Source organism: Mus pahari, chromosome 6 (genome assembly GCF_900095145.1).
Source record: "Mus pahari chromosome 6, PAHARI_EIJ_v1.1, whole genome shotgun sequence".
In the NCBI taxonomy this organism is placed as follows: Eukaryota; Metazoa; Chordata; class Mammalia; order Rodentia; family Muridae; genus Mus; species Mus pahari.
The window spans coordinates 39,097,178-39,113,898 of record NC_034595.1 but is presented as its reverse complement, the minus strand read 5'-3'; the positions used below and the strand labels follow the sequence as shown (position 1 = coordinate 39,113,898).

At 45.5% G+C, this 16,721-nt stretch overlaps 1 protein-coding gene across 8 annotated transcripts in view; it reads left to right on the top strand.

Moving 5' to 3' along the window:
* Slc24a2 (solute carrier family 24 member 2) overlaps window positions 1-16,721 on the top strand; it is a 351,643-nt gene that overhangs the window by 188,335 nt on the left and 146,587 nt on the right. For all 8 annotated transcript variants that reach the window (XM_029539915.1, XM_021200589.2, XM_029539914.1 and 5 more), the window contains 2 exons: window positions 4,192-4,290; window positions 8,113-8,231. In XM_029539915.1, the coding sequence (XP_029395775.1) occupies window positions 4,192-4,290; window positions 8,113-8,231 (218 nt within the window). The remainder of the gene's footprint in view (window positions 1-4,191; window positions 4,291-8,112; window positions 8,232-16,721) is intronic.

Below are 16,721 nucleotides of genomic sequence, written 5' to 3'. Positions count from 1 at the left end.
TCTCTCTCTCTCTCTCTCTCTCTCTCTCTCTCTCTCTCTCTCTCTTTCTCTCTCTCTCTCTCGTTTTTTTTTTCTCCCCAAATGGCTGGCTCCCTTTACATCTGTTTCTTTAGTCCCATTTTTCTTTCTGCATTGCTGAAACTCGGGCTGTGACTGTCTGGACCTGGTCTAGTCACAATCCCAAAGGGTCCCTTGTGACAGTTGCCTATCACAAGCTTGGTGGGGAAAAGGTAAAGGGATTCCCAGGGGACTGTTTTAATGTATTCCTAACAGGACAGAAGCCAAGTTTGCTTCCCTTGAGTGACCAGGTTGTCCGGTGGAGCTTGAGACTTTTCTTTTACCTGGGAGTGACCCAGCCAAGGATTCCAGCGGCTGTTTTTCTCAACCCCTTCCCCTTCCCAGGAAGCCCTGGGCTCCCATCTTTTCCTTCCAGACTTCCTGCCCACCCCCTCAACGCACCCTCCTGTGAGGACACTCAGCTGGTACTCTCGCACATTCCAGATCAAACTAAACTATCCTAAAATTGTGTGCCAGGTTTGACGTAGGTGCCTCACGATCCCAGCCGAGTTTGCTATTTCCGAGGCTTCTAAGTATACAAATATCTGTGGCTATATAAAAAAAGGCAACACCTTCAGGGTTTGCACCACAGCGTGGGGATATTTTTAAAGCTGCTTTGGATCAGGCTTTAAAAAAAAAAAAATCACTCCGTGGCTCACCTTGAAAAGTATTCAAAGGTGTCTTGATTTGTTCTTGCCAGACACAAAGCAACGTGGTTGTTTCTTACGCCCATCCTCTGTGCCCCCACCTAAACGTGATCCTCACACTTAGAGGCGATTTCTAGAGGATTCCCTGAAACTCCAGCACCAATCCAACAAGCTGAACTGAACATGGCTTCCTTTGTCCGACTCTGCCTTCCCCCTTCAGGAGTGTGCGTGCTGAGTGTGGAAGGTGGGCCTTGCTAAAACCTAAAGTTCAAGACAAAAATCCCTTCAGATACGGGTGCCATCATCTGCTCTCGGAATGGGAAAAGTCTCCATGTTCAGGACAGTGGGGCGAAGGACAGTCTTACTCTCGTGCTGCTGGAGGAAGCATGTGGAGGAAAGAAATTGAAGAATTTCTTGCCAGCCTTGGTAGCTTTGCGCAGCTGCCCATGGGACTAAATGCCAAGAAAAAAAGGCAACAGGTTGGGCCCTTTTTTCAGTAGCATAGGCAGCTAAAGACCTGCTACCCTACTTGGGGAAAACAATGACACAGAAGTAAGAAAACCCTCCTGGATGGTCATGTGACAAGCCCCACCACCACACCCCAGAGTATCTGCCATGGTTCTTGGGAAAACCACACCAGGTATGACCAACTCTGTGTTGAAGGATGCTTCGTGACAAAGCAAGTGGCTACAACGGGTTCATGACCAGGAGTCCGTTTTTTAAATCATTTCTCTCTGGCACATATATAAGCCGTGGGAGGAATCTTGTAAGCATGGACAGTCTATGACAGCCACTCTCTCGTGCATATTCTCTGCTGTGATTTGTGACTTGAGGGCATTGGTTGGGCTAGGTTGGTTTACATAGGCTTGCTTCTCCTGTACCCCTTTCTACTTTGTTACTGTGCGATACACACGTTTAAAACAAGGTAGCTGATCTCCTAATTTCATAGACATACAAAGTGACCTTGGCTGGAAGGTGGACTCCCACCATAGCAGAAAGAGCTTTGTTAGCAGAAACTCCAATGAAATTGTAGAACCTCCTTTTGCCTCTCTTGGGTACCAAAACGCATGATTGGCAGACTCCCTGGAATTGTCTTCCATGAAAAGTGACTTCTTTAGGCTTAAGATTTCAGGGTCCTAAGAGCCACCAGCCCCATCTGCCTGGTGCTCAGAGAAGACCACCAGGCAGCCAGGAAATGCCTGGCATCAGCCGGGCCACCAGCAGGCTGTCACACCTCTACCTGTCTCCTTTACCGTTCTTCTCCCCCTTTCCATGCTTCTTTTCACTCCCTTCTTTTTGTCGTCCCCAGAATGACTTTCCTCCCCCGCCCCCTTCTTCCCACAGTTTACCATGGAGATTAAGTAGAAACAGACAAGTTCAAACCACCTTCCAGGATGAGCGCCTGCCCATCCCTCCTTCTTCCTTTCCATTCGTACCGCCTCTGAGTTAGTCAGTTCTCCATCACAGTGACAAGGCTCTGGAGAAAAACAATTCAAAATGAGCTAAGATTTATTTTGGCTCCTAGTTTCAGAGTTCCCCCATCACCTGTCCTTGGTTTGTATCCACGGGAAGGCAGAATGTCATGGCAACAAGAGCCGGTGGCAAAGGCTCACTCACTTTGTAGTGCCCGGAAGCAAAGAGAAGTAACAGGAAAGCCATAGGGGCCCTTGCAAAGTCATGTCTTCCTGCAATGACGCCTTGCCCGCCACAGTTTCCACCACCTCCACTGACCTACTTAAATGTCTAATCCATCAATGAAGTGAATCACTAATAAGGCAAGAACACAATCTGTTTTCTCTGAAAATATACACAGATACGGGGAACTACGAGACTAACCCCCTCAACATCGCTCACCCTGTCAAGTTGACCATCACAATCAGCTATCACACAGTCCACACCACATTCTGACCTTGCCTTCTGCTTTTCATTGCCCCACCCCCTTACCTTTGGGAGCACAATTGCACAGCACACTCATTGCCTAGACCAACATCTTCGTATAGCAAGAAATGAAGTCAGGGGCTGGCAAGATGGCTCCATGGGTCAAGTGCTGACCACCAAGCCTACCAGCCTGCCTTCCATCCCCAGCACCCACGTGGTAGAAAGAGAAAACTTACACCTATGAGCTGTCCTCTGATCTCCACGTGTTTGCTGTAGCATGCACATACCCTCCCAATTAAAAAAAAAAAGTTTCAAAAATGCAATGGATTGAAACACAAAATAAATTTAAATTCAGTAGTTTATAATGTTGCTGAAAACACAATTTAAAAGAGAGAGAGATTTGGGTTCATGGCTAATGAAGCTGTGAGCAAAAATGACACCATCCTGTGTCACCTGCACATAGGTGTTCACATGTTCGATGACTCTGAATCCACCATGGAAGTCACCATTCTGACCTGCCAGAGTCCCACGCATGGGGAAGGGAGAGGTGCTTACCTGTCATGTCCAGCCTTGGAGGAGGCTCTCCCCAAGAGAAACAATTTCATTTGATTTGCTTCTAACTCAAGAAGTAGAATAAGATTCCCCCGAAAACATGCTGTTAGGTAACACAACCAACAAGAAAGCCCAGTAGAAAATTGTGGGGCTCGGGATATTTTTAAGGAACACATTATGCTGGAATCTACGCAGTCATCAGCTCGTTTAAAATGAGAATCTTCTGTACCTTGAATATTCCCAAGGAAGAAAATCAAAGATTGAAAGAGAGTAATGTGCTTTATGTTCCTACTCACTACACTTTGCATGACTGTCTTGTGTGCTTGTCGCATGCGTTTGCCCATTAATTGTGTCAATAATAAAGACAAAATGTGCGAGACACTTGTGGCACAGCTGTTCACAGTGATTGCTTCTAGCATGGGACTTCTTTTCCAGCTCCTTTCCCAAAGTGTCTCATCTCCAACATGCTCAGCCCATCCTTCTTTGCCCTAAATCCCCAAATGGGATCCGTGGCCGCCTTCTTGCTTTAATTGCAGCTGACTCAGCTTTTTCTGGAGAGCTGTGATGTCTGTCCCCTGACTCCTTTGGGAGCTGCAATCATGACGAAACACTTGAAAACCAAAGTCAATGTGAAGGACAGGCTGGCTTGACGTTCCTTCCCAGCCTTTGTCCAAAGCAGATGTGGAATGAGCATTTAATTCTAAAGCAGCTGTGGGCCTTCAGCCTTGTTTGGGGGTCCAGCGGTAGAGGTGGTTTGGGAGATGATGGATGTTTTCAGGCATTTTGTGAGCAGCTGGAGAGGAGGAAAAAGTCCAAGTCACACCTCCCCTCTGTGGTCCGGCAGCTTGCAGATAGATTCTCAGATAGAGAATTGGGCTGGAGAATCTACCAAGGTAAGAAAGCGCCCCACCCCCATATAGGTTGAAAGGCATTTTGGCTGCACTGCACAGAATGTGTGGTCACTGCTGTCAGGACTCGTAGAGAGACCACCACCCACCTGCTTCGGCAATCGTTCTTCCTCACTCTGTCTCTCTCCTGCCACTTTCTCTTGCTTCAGGGAGGTTCAGAGAAAAAGCTTCAATCCTCCACAAGATCGCCAAGAAGAAATGCCAAGTGGATGAGAACGAGAGGCAGAATGGGGCTGCCAATCATGTGGGTGAGTGAGAGACCCATCCCTTGTCCTGCCCTGGTGGGTGGGGGGGGAGGGGCAGAGAAACAGAACCAGTGTGGGAACCCCTGCTCCAGTCCTTCCTAAACAATGAAATGGATTCTTCTTCTCCCCCTGGGACAGGACAGGAATGGACATGTATGTCTCCAGTAACACTAAGGAAATCCACAGGGAAGAGTAATTATAACCAAAAATCACCAGATTTGACAGGAGACACACTCCAGTCGTCCAAGTCATTAGCGTTTAGCTAGAGGTGAGAGCCCTGCTTCTGTATGACTGGTGAGCAGACCGTATATCTGTGACACTGCTCACAGACCCACCCCCATCCCCAAATCACCACCCACTCACCCAACAGGGTCCTTTCAAATCCATGCCATCTCCTCTTTCTTAAGAATTCAGCACCATCAGTGCTGGGGAGATGTGTCAGCAGATAAAGTGCCTACTATGTGTGAGGACCTAAGTCTAGATCCCAGCTCCCACACAAATGCTGGATGGGAGTGTTGGGCCCCCCTGTACCCTCAGTACTTAGGAGCCAGGGACAGAAGATTCCCCAGGGCAAGATAGCTAGCTAGACTGGCCAAACGAACAAATTCTGGGTTCCACAAGAGACCCTTAGTAAAGAAAATGGATATCAACCTTTGGCCTCCATACACATGTGCACACATGTACACCAACACACACACACACACACACACACAGACACACACACCTACACATGAGCTCACACTACATATACACAGGCCAAGAAAATAAAGCTAGGCAAAAGCAACCTAGGTCTGTCTTGGCTGACTCTTCTAGAACTTCTGTGTGACCAGATTGTGACATTCAGGCATCTTATTTTAACTTGGGACATCATGTTCCCTTTCTCCTGTCTGTAACTATAATATAGCTCTCAATTCTAAATTCAGACTAAATTTAACCTAATCTGGATCCATGCTGTAAACGAAGCTATTGCCCAAGTGACTAAAATTATCTGCAGGCAAATCTCAACCGTTTTGCCCTCAAAATACTCCATAGAAGACTTCCTGCCTCCCCTACCATCCTGAATTCTAACCCAGGCACAATTTCAACCAAGGAGCAGTTAAGAGTCAATTGAGCATTTGTGGAGAAAGTGGACAGGAATCAGTTCAAGTGTTAACTAGGATTGGGTTATGAGTTGCGGGTTTTTGTCTGATTCTCTCTTCTTCTGTGAACCTGGATACGTTTTACAGAATGAGCAGAATTTTGGCTTTGTATTGTAAAGTCAACAGGGAACATTACTGCCTGGCTAAGCTCTGTGTGTGATTTTTTTTTGGGGGGGGGGTGTTCAATTACCAGGGCTACTTTTTCAACTCTGTTAGTTTTTCTTATGTAGGATGAAGTCGCTTGGAACAGAATGGTTTGTGTGTCTGGGTTCATTCCCAGACCTTCTCTTGCACGCTAATGAGTGTATCCTTAGATTTAATCATCCATGACAAATAACCCCAAAGAACGTCCTGCTGTTTGGACCAGCGAAGGACTTGGTAATAGAGGGAGTGTGTATCAAAAATCTATGCTTTTCCAAACCTCAGGATTTATTTTCATATTTTTGTGACAATAAAGACTGGTTTAAAAGCACACTCATGGCCAGGCGTGGTGGTGCACACCTTTAATCCCAGCACTTGAGAGGCAGAGGCAGGCGGATTTCTGAGTTCAAGGCCAGCCTGGTCTACAGAGTGAGTTCCAGGACAGCCAGAAACCCTGTCTCGGAAAACCAAAAATAAATAAATAAATAAATAAATAAATAAATAAATAAATAAAAATAAAAGCACACTCATTTTAGGGACTGTGCATGGGTTACTTGTCTGTGTCTATCCTAGCGGATCTAAAACCCCTTTGGATCCCTCTACCCTGTGATTCTGGGATCCAGCTTGGCCTCAGCAATCTGTTCCTGATGCCTATGAGGGCTTTCATGTCCGTCCCCGAGGTACTTAGCATGTTTTAGTTTAGATAACTGAATGAGCTATCTGGCATGGCTACAGGCAGCAGAGCATCCCACAACACTGACGTTAGTAATCATGGGTGGATCATGAAAGCCCAGATTCCTGTACCTTCTAGACCTTCATTTGTACCTCAGGACACCATGATTGGATTCGTGAGCATTTTGCTAGGATTTTCAGTATTTGACTGTTTCAAACCAAACATTTTTATGAAGTCCTTTTTGTTGCGGGGCATAATAGGGTCTCACTATATAACCCAGGCTGGCCTTGAACCTATGACAGTCCTTCTACATCTACCTACCAAGTGCTGAGATTTTTCTTATGCACTAATGATAGAAATATTTGGTCCTTCTGAAGTTGCTAAGAAAAAAATCCTGTTCTCCCATGAGCATCCTGTAATTGCTTACATCTGGCACAGCTTAGCAGACTGGTGTCCAGCCACCCTTACTCCTGGCTCATTCCCTCCTTGCCCTGAGCAGAATTGGTGCCAGTGGGAGCCTTTCTTTTTTCTTTCTTTACTTTAAAGATCTCTATTTCTTTTTATGTGTTTATATATGACCCACGTGCTCACAGGTGAACATGGACCCCAGAATAGAGCATTGGACCACCAAGAACTATAGTTAAAGGCAATTGTGATCCACGTGATATGGGGGGAAGGAAACTGAACCCAGTTCTTTGAAAGTGCAGCAAATGCTCTTAACTGCTGAGCAATCTCTGCAGCCTCAATGAGAGACTTTCTGTTTAACTCCTGCTTACGTCCAAGTTGAGCCTAATGGGGCTTGAGCACTGGTCACCTGGAGGCTTCTCTTAGCCCTGGAAAGAAGATATCTTGCAAAAAGCAATTGCAGTGACAGATGTTCAGATTATTCATTTCTGGCTTGGCCAGGCCCTCTTCTGAGTGATTTTCACGCACTTTTCTACCTCTTTGTTGGTGAGGCAGTGGTAGCAGCAATAGCAGTCATGGTAGTAGTGGCACTGTTAGCAGCACCAACTTAATGCAGGTGAGGAAACTGGATGCCACAGAGGTTGAGGCAGTTGCTGAGGGTCATACAGCACAAACTGTAGAGTGAGAGTAGAAACACAGACCCATCTGGTTCCTAATGTGACAGAGTCCTGAGGCCTTTGGGCCTCTTCTCCTCTCTCAGGAAAACATGACTGCATTTGTTAACCCATAGCATCTCTCTAGCTTTCTCTCTCACACAGCCTTGTTCCTTGTCTCAGCACCTCCACCCTCTTGATTTTCTTGGAACAGGACACCCGGTGCAGAATGTGCTGTGAGCGTTCTCGGGATTGTAAGAAAAGGCAGGTGGCCAAATCCTCTCCCAGCACAGGCAGTTTTGAAGACAGAGTATTAGAGCGGAAAACAGAGGACCTTGCCTGGCTGTCAGCCACAGTGAACCATTCACCAGTCAGGGGGTGTTCCAGCCCAGTGGAAAGGGGGGCCTGCCCAAGATGGCAGGCTGATGGTGACAGAGTATAGCCTAGGACATGGTACCATGGACAGTGTCCTTTGCAGGGAGGTACGATTGTAAGGGATCCAGCTATCTTGCAGTCTGTATCTAAATGTCTAAAGGTATGTATCTGTGCCCTTGCATGTCCTAACACATGATGATAGGGCCTCCAGTGGTGTCATGTGTGAGCCAGAGCTATGGAGAGGTAAGGGACAGCACACTCGGCAACACAGGCTAAGTGGTAAAAAAAAAAAAACCCTTTGCAGGTCCCCCACACCAGCTTCAGGTCTCCGGTGCCTTCTCCTCACCTTCTGATCCCCATTTTTAGAGCATTCATTCCAACATGGCCCTTTATTCCCACTGATTCTGATCATTTTCTTTGTGTTTAAATTATGCCGCAGAGAAAATTGAACTCCCCAACAGCACAAGCACAGAGGTGGAGATGACACCATCGAGCGAAGCTTCAGAACCTGTCCAGAATGGAAACCTCTCCCACAACATTGAAGCTGCAGATGCCCCGGTATGATGTCTGAACATGACAGTACAGCTTCCTTGGTGGCCCAGCTCCCAGCTGGTTCATATATGTGTCTTCCCCAGGGCCTCACATGGGGCAACCTCTGTGTATACTGAATGAACACCCAGACTCTCTAAGCTACCGTCTTCTCTGGGTGAAGGGAGGGTCAGATGTCTCGGAAAGGCATACACAAGTGTATGGTAAAGGTTGGTGGCTATGGTTTTAAATTTGGTGCTAAATATCAAAGAGCTCACAGTCATCACACCTTCATGAGATCTTTTATGTCTGTGGTTGACGTTAATACTCTTTGGCCCCACCCAGAGTTCAACCACAACCAATGAACTGTTCTTCCTAGAAGTAAGACTACCTAGCATCTATCAAACACCTACTATGTGCCCATACGTGGTGCTAAATGCTTTAGGATTGGCCATCTTCAGACCTCACAGCTGAGAGTACTGGCATTGGCACCTCCACCGTACAGCTGAGGAAGCCAAACCTGCTGAGTTGAAGTGGGTAACTGGGTTAACTAGTTGCAGGTCCTAAGCTGAGACGCCACCTCAGGTATGTCCAAATGCTGTCCCCGAGCTGTTTCCACCACGAGTACTGCCTTTAGACCACAGTCGCTCAAACGATAGGCAGAACCAAGTGGTGCTGGCTGGATATTTGGGTCTTGTGCTGAACAAATAAACTAGAACTTCTAAAGCATGGGGCCTCAGTTTTTCATCTCATCAAGTATCCTCCATCAAAGCTTTCACAGAGAGAAAGGCATTTCCAAATTCTCAGGTCGGTGGGGAGGACGGTGATTCTGACTTTCCAGTGCAGTGGTAAGGCCCAAGGCGTGGAATAGAATTGGCTTCCCCGCGACGATGGTGCTACCTTTACCGTAAGTAGCACCATCCTAGAATTTGCAAGCAGTCTTGTCCTGGAATTTTTCCCAATGAGCTGTTATACAGTGCTCACAGAGAACTGAGCCTCCAACCAGTGTGTTCTGGCACCTCCTTCTTTTATGTCAGGAAATGGGGGCCGTCTGCCCTCTGGAAAAAGTATGTAACTGCTTTCCTGCTGCCCCTCATCTCTAAGGGTAATTTAGAAGGAGATTCTCAGCATTTATCTGCAGAGACCGCAGCGCTCTCTGCCCTTGTGTCCTCTGCCTTCCAGCTTCTCGCCCTCCTGTCCAGTGCCCTGGGCTGCCGCCACATCAGTCAGCGCTCATCATCTGGCAGGGCAGAGCGGCTTATGTCTGCATGGATAAGCAGCATGTGGTGGCAGGAGGCAGGCCCCAAGGACATCTGGCCACCCTTGGGGCTGGCACAGTCACAGGTGTGCAGAGGGACACCTCATCACCATGATAACCCCATCTGGCTGGTCAAGGGACATCTGTGTCCCTTCACGGGAGGATCTTGCTGCAGGGGAGCAAAAGTCTCACTGACCCCGGTCCATTGAGCTGCCCCAAGTCTCAGTTCATGTGAGATGGGCAGATTTGTGTGCTGTGCTGGCTGGACTGGAGAGCAATCAAGCTGTCAAAGTCATCATGATAGCTGACTACAGGGTGACCTGCTGGTTTGTTCCAAAGCCACAGGGCTAGATGCCAACCTAACTTCACTTCCTCCTCCTCTTTCTTCTCCTCCTCCTCCTCTTCCTCTTCTTCCTCTTCTTCTTCCTTCTCTTCCTCTTCCTCCTCTTTCTTCTCCTCCTCTTCCTCTTCCTCCTTAAAGCACAAATCCTAAAAATACTGCCTAGTTGGTGCTATTGTAAGAGCTAAATGTGCCTCTGGCATACAGCCACGTGCTAGTTGCTTACATCATATTTCCAAACTCAATGCCTGAACATCATTCTTCCTTAAAGAGTTCCTTGTAGGTAAGTGAAGGAGGTTGTATAAGTATACGATTTTAGTGGGTATTGGTGATTTCAATAAGTCAGCTAACAAACATTTGGTGGCTAATAATGGCCCAGATTAATTATGGAGGACTCTGAACACAGTGCTCTGGGAGCCTGCCCCACCAAAACAAAAACAAAAACAAAATCCTATCTGGGGAATATATGAAAGCTCTGTAGAACATGTAACATTTGAGCTTGGTATTGATGGATGGAAGGAATTTTGTCACTCAGAGAATAAAAATGAAATAACAACCTATGTAGGTGTCCAAACGTATTTAGTGATTGCTGAGCAAGATGGTAGACCAAAAACCAAGCTTTTAGCTACTTTATGGATTCTTCTTTCTTCCACCCTTTTCCACCCCTTTTCTCCCACTCTTCCAACTCTTTAACACTACTCTCTAACTCTCTAACACAATGACTTAACAAACCCTGACTGACAGCAACCAACAGCAAACAACCAACAACTCACCCCACCCTCTTGGGGCCTCCCATTTATATACCCTCTGAAAAGTCCCCAGACGTCACAGTCACAGAAACTGCCTACTGCTGGAGAAATCACACCCCTGCTAGAGCACAAGGCAAATCACAGACAGCTGCTGTGGGCAGTCTGAAGCAGCCCCGTCTCTCACACCTGGGATTAAAACAAAAATATATTCCCATAATATTTCTGTGTTTTCTTTTGTTTTGTTTTTAAAGAAACTAAAACTCCGAAATTTCACCAGGGAGTACAAAATGGCTTGAGGTTCTTCACTCACCCATCAGATCAGAAGGCTCTCAGTGTTCATCTGGGTCAACAGTGGACTGGGCTCCGAGCAGCCCACATGAGACTGATGGCCACAGGGACAGAGAGAGCGAAGGAGGATGAGGGCACAGGGAAGTGCAGAGCCCTCTGGAAAGCCTTGCTAAGGGGGTGTCCTGCAAACTGAGGTGGAGCCTGCCAAAGGCTGGCAAAATAGGGGACATTAGGGGGCAAAAAATGAGCTCGGCGTGTTTGGAAACAGAGGGAGCCAAGAGAAGGAGCCAAGAGCAGGAAGGCAGGACTTTAGATGATGGGATGTTGGTTCTTCCTGGGCAGCAACAAGTCACTAGGCATCCCAGATGTGATTTGCACTAACAGAATGCCCTGAGGCTGCATCCAGTCTGTATTTAAAGCAATAATGAGGCAGAGAGAGGTCCATGAGGGGTTGATGGAGCCTGGGCAGTGCAGTAGACCCAGTGGAGGACATCAGTGCATCATGAGGCATGCTGTGCATGATGGTCAGCTCTTGAGGGTGAGGAGCCTTAAAGGATTTGGTGAGCAATGGCAACTTCTGGGTGTTTTGCAATAAGACAGCTCATCTTGTTCAAGGAGGGACCAGGGGGCTAGAGGTGTGGGTTGGTAGTAGGGCACTTGCCTAGTGTGGTTTCCAGGCCACAAACTACAAAAATGAGGGGAGGGCAGAATAGAAAAAGAACAGGCACAGAAAAGTGAGCTGAGAGCCCAGAAGCTTGTAGGTCCATAAGCCAGTGTCTGTATGACCCGAGAGGCTAGAATGGTTTATACATTTTCAAAATGTTTTTGTGAAAAAGAGAAGCAGGAACATATGGAACAGGGACCATATGGACCCCAAAGCCTGAAATATTTACTGTCTAGCCCTTTGTGGAGCGCGGGGGAGGGGGGACTGCTCGTGCCCAATATAGACCATCTGTAGTCTCTAAAGAGAAAGCTCTCCTATACGGATTTGGAAGCCTTGTTAAGTGAAAAGGCACTGTGCCAAAGTGTATCCTAGATTGTGAGACTCGACTGAACACTGTCTGATACGCTAAAGGAAAAAGAGGGAACCAGCATGTAGGCCTTGGTCTGGGACGCTGCTGGAGAACTTAGCAGTGCCAGTTACCCCGCCAGAGACTTCTCCGTATGTGGGGTTTGCATTTTGTACCAGGTAATTGTGTTGCCTAGTCAAAAAAAAAAAAAAAAAAGTAACAACAATAAAAATAGCAATTTGCATAGCACATACAAAGCCCTGACTTCAACCCCCAATACTACAAAAAGGGGGCACCTGTAATCCTAGCATTTGGGAGGTGGAGACAATAGGATTAGAAGTTCAAACTCATCCTCCAAATACATAGTGATGATGGGTGAAATTAACACACTATTCATGAGTTATGCAAACAGGTTACGGTGGCAAACCACTGGAGTCCAAATCCCAGCCCTTTTCCTTCCCAGCTGCGGGGCCTGCAGCAAGGTACTAAACCCCTCTGTTCGCCACATGTCTTCTCGGTGACACAGTAATTAAAAAAAAATGCTTATCTTGTTAGTGCGAGGCTCAGCTGTTCTTTAAACAGTTCTTGAATACAGTGAGCACCTCACCATGGTGTCTTAACATCGGTAATGCTTAGAAAAATCCTTTCTGGTTGGCTACTAAGTAGCAGCGATGACAAGGCTTTCAACCAGGTATTGGTTACAAGGTAAAGCATGGCTGGGTTTCAGAGTTACTTCTGAGCCAAAATTGAGAAGCTATGATTAAAAACTGGCCATAGAAAAACAGAAAATTCAGTTGAAATATTCATTACACATAGATCAATTAATGAAGTGGTTCGTTTTAATAATCAAATTAAAAAAAGGAAACAGGAAAGGGGGAGCTATAGGGAAGGCTGGGTGGAGGTTTGGGTTAGGGTATCAACTCCAGGGTAAGGGGAAAACAAGATTTGCAGTCAGGAAACTCTGGCCGCTTGGCACAGACTTGTGAAAATGACTCAGTGGCTCGGTTTTGCTAGTTCTGTGTCTTTCCACATTGTATCTTTATCAAGTTCCATGACAAGTGAGGTGCTCATCCCAACTTTATTCATGAAAATTCTGAGCCCATGTTACACACTCATTGCTGCTATTCTCCTGGGGGTTTAGCCCATCTCCTTAATTAGCCTGCTATATTAAAAAGTCCAGATTTGAAAGTGAGTTTCACCTTGACACCTTAGGCCAGGGGTTTCATGATCATGGCCGAGAAGAACATATGAAAACTTCTCGCACGTAGACCACAATTGTGCCCTGAGCAGCAGTCTTGCTGCGTGCAAGTCCATGCAACCAAGAGGACCCAACCTTCTCCACACTTCAGTATTGAGTCTCTTATCACCTGATGAGCCAGTGCTGCAGAGAAGGGAACTGGAGCTGCCACGAGTTCACCTGCCCGCCCAAATTTAAAATGTGGATCATTTCCCTAGGCATAGACCTTAATGCTTTCCTACATTTTAATTCTTCCAGTCTGGGACAGCTTGCCTAGCAAGTAAGAGGGGGGAACCTGAATAGGATCCCCAGAACTGAGGAGGTGAGGAGACTGCCTTGCTACATTTTAATTTTGTGATCTAGACAACACACAGCATGCTCTGGGATGTGCCTCTATGAGGCATCTGAACTCTGCAGATACGCAAAGCAAAGATCAGTGTCTAGCTAAAGAGTTTATTGTTTTAAATTGTGCCTGCTTTTTATTTTACATTGAGACCACTATATAGGCCTGGAAGTCCTGGAACTCACTACGTAAACCAAGCTAGCCTCGAACTCAGAGCTCTACCTGCTTCTGCCTCCTGAGTCCTGGGATTAAAGTGTGAGTGGCCATGCCTAGCAATGCACCATGAAGTGACTATGTTTCTTTGCTCAGTTCTGATGTCATTTCACCTGAGACTGCTCTGTCCTTAAAGAGGGAAGTCTTAATTGTCCTTGTTTTGGTAAGAAAATTCATGTGAGAAAATTGCATCCCTGGATAGAAGGATGAATGGATGGATGGATGGATGGATGGATGGATGGATGGATGGATGGATGGATAGATGGATAGATGGATAGATGGACAGACAGATGGACAGATGGCTGGATGGATTGACAAATGGATAGATGGACAGATGGATGGATGAATGGATGGATGGACAGGTGGATAGATGGATAGACAGATGGACAGATGGCTAGATGGACTGACAAATGGATGGATGGAAAGATGGATGGATGGACAGATGGATAGATAGACAGATGATGTAGAGAATGAAAAACAGACATAGGATCTGTAAACTGCAGGCTCTGTTCTTATGTCCTCAGCTTATAAATTGCATATCACCACTCTGTGTTAAAGCCCTCTTTTCTGCATTTTAGAACTCAGCTCTGATGTATCTCTCCCTAGGTGCATGTCTTCCATCCCTAAACCCAGTAGGGTTTTCAGGACCTGATTTCTGCAGTCCCCACTCAGAGACTAAGTAAAGGATGAATAGAGGAAATGTGACACAAGTGACTGTGTGTTTAAATCTCTCCTTTCAAAAAGAATTAAATGCTTAAAAATATCTCCTGCCTCTTAAATCTAGGTTTCCAAGGGTGCTTTAGAAAAACAAGTGCCATTTTCAAAGTTTATCGTTTACTGCAGATTGGTGGTGGTGTGATCTGAGGGCTCCCTGGAAAGACTTGATAACGCAAGTGAATCAGACTGCCAGGTGTCATGAGAATTTCCAAAATTACCCATGCAGGTGGTGCCTAGAATCCATATTTTCTGTTTCTTCTGCAAATCATTACCTTTAACATAACAGCAAGCATCTCTATCTACAGTGTTGGGGTTCAGCACAGGGACCCCCACACTCTCCTGTCAGTCAGCAGGGATGTGTGTGGATAGGAACAGATAAAGCACTGTGGGAGTTTAGAAACACCTTTCTTTTCCTCGATTGGTGAAGTTGTCTGCCTCTTGGAACAGCCGTAGAGCACAGTGAGAGGATTCTATAACCATGAAGTGGTGGGAAGTGATCCAGCCAGGCCAGAGGGCAGTAGTGGGAGAAGGGGCCACATTTCACTGTGCAGGCAATGGGGATGTCAAAAGATTGCCCAGTCCATCTGGCTGGATGACTTCCTTAGAAAAGAAACCGTCAGAGAGACCCCACCAGTAGCCATAAAATAAGCTTAAAGACTATTGCTCACCAGGCCATTTCCAGGGCAGAGAGTATTTTTCATTATATTTTTAATGAAAAATTGAAGATCTGTTTCCTGTATCCATTAACCTGGATAATATTTACCAAGTGCTGGATTCATTCAGCAGCCTTTTAATATATTTGTCCAACACAATATATTTTATTAATTGTTTGGGAATTTCACACAATGCATCCTGATCACTCAATGCTTCCCACCCCTCTCCCCCAGATCCACCCTCCCACCCTTGTGCTCTCACCCTCAAAAAACAAATTAAGAAAAAAAAAATACAAGTACAATTTGTATTGCCTACATGTTCATTTGAGCATGCTCAGACTCCCAGTGCCAGCCCCGTGAAGATAACTGAGTCCTTTAACATATTTTAAGAATGAAATAGATACAAATTTAAGACTCTTTAAAGTCTTCTTAGTTTGAATATTGACAAAGAGTTATACCTTATTCACAGGGAGGCTTGTTGTTAATATTTGCACTTTCTGGGGAGTTTTGAAAATATCTGTTCATCTTTCACATGATACATCAGTAACTGACTATTATTAAAAGGAGACAAACCTCCATTACCACCCTGGGAAAAATACTGGTATCAATAAACTGTTTCCAATGACTAATTCTAACCCAATTGATAATAAGAGGCTAAAAAGGCGTTTATGGTTGCTTTTCTAATTCTCCACTTAGCTTCTGTGTGGACAAATCTTTTATGAATGTGTCAGCAATATTTACAAATGCCTGAAAACACAACTAAACCAGGGTACAGCAATGCAGGAAAAAAATCCATCTTGTCCGTAGCTTGTGCCTCAGAATCACTTGGACAAAACACACAGTGAAAGGAAGGTGCTGCATTTCAATAGAGACACTTACATGCTGTTCTACATGATTAGAAATGGCTTCTTGCCTTCCTGGAAAGCAAAGGTTCAGACCGGTCCATCACTCACAGCCATACATGTTAAAAAAAAAAAAAAAAAAAAAAAACTTGGTTTTGTTCAGCGTCTAGTACAAGATTAAATTTTGGGCTTGGCACTGCTCAGTGGAATCTTATTTCATGTTTCATGTGCTAAGTGTTTGATGCCTGAATTTTTTTTTTTCTGCACGTAAAACAGGTTAATGATGTCACTATAGGGGGCGTGAATCCCTTCCTTCCTACCACCTGCAGCAAATGTGTTCATTGTTTGAAGGAAATCTGTTTCCTAATGAAAGATTACTTCTGTCACTTCAGGATGTCCACACAGAAGGCAAGGCAAATGTCTTAGATGCTGCATCCCTTCTCAAAAGGGATGGCGTTTGACTCAGGCTCTTTTCAACTTACTTTGTGTGTAAGAGACAATACAACAATATGTAGGGAGCTAAAGACTAAGGACATATTACAAAGAATAGTGGGTGTTGGTAGAAAATATGAAAGATCAGTAAGCCTCTCAGAACACAAAGGTAGATAATTCTAAGACTCAGAAATGAATTTTTAAAGGACAGGTGAGAAGCAGATTAAATTAAGTAAATGCACTTTCTACTGAGCAGTGAACTGCTGGAAAAGGATTAATATCCGTGCAGTCATCTTACCTGCCCACTCAAACAAACCTTAGAAATGCCATGGATGGAGTGACTTACACAACACAAACTCATTTTCTCACAGATCTGAGGGCCAAAGGTTCTAACCCTAGTCAAGGCTCTTTCTGGCTTCTTTTTTTTTTCCAATTTTT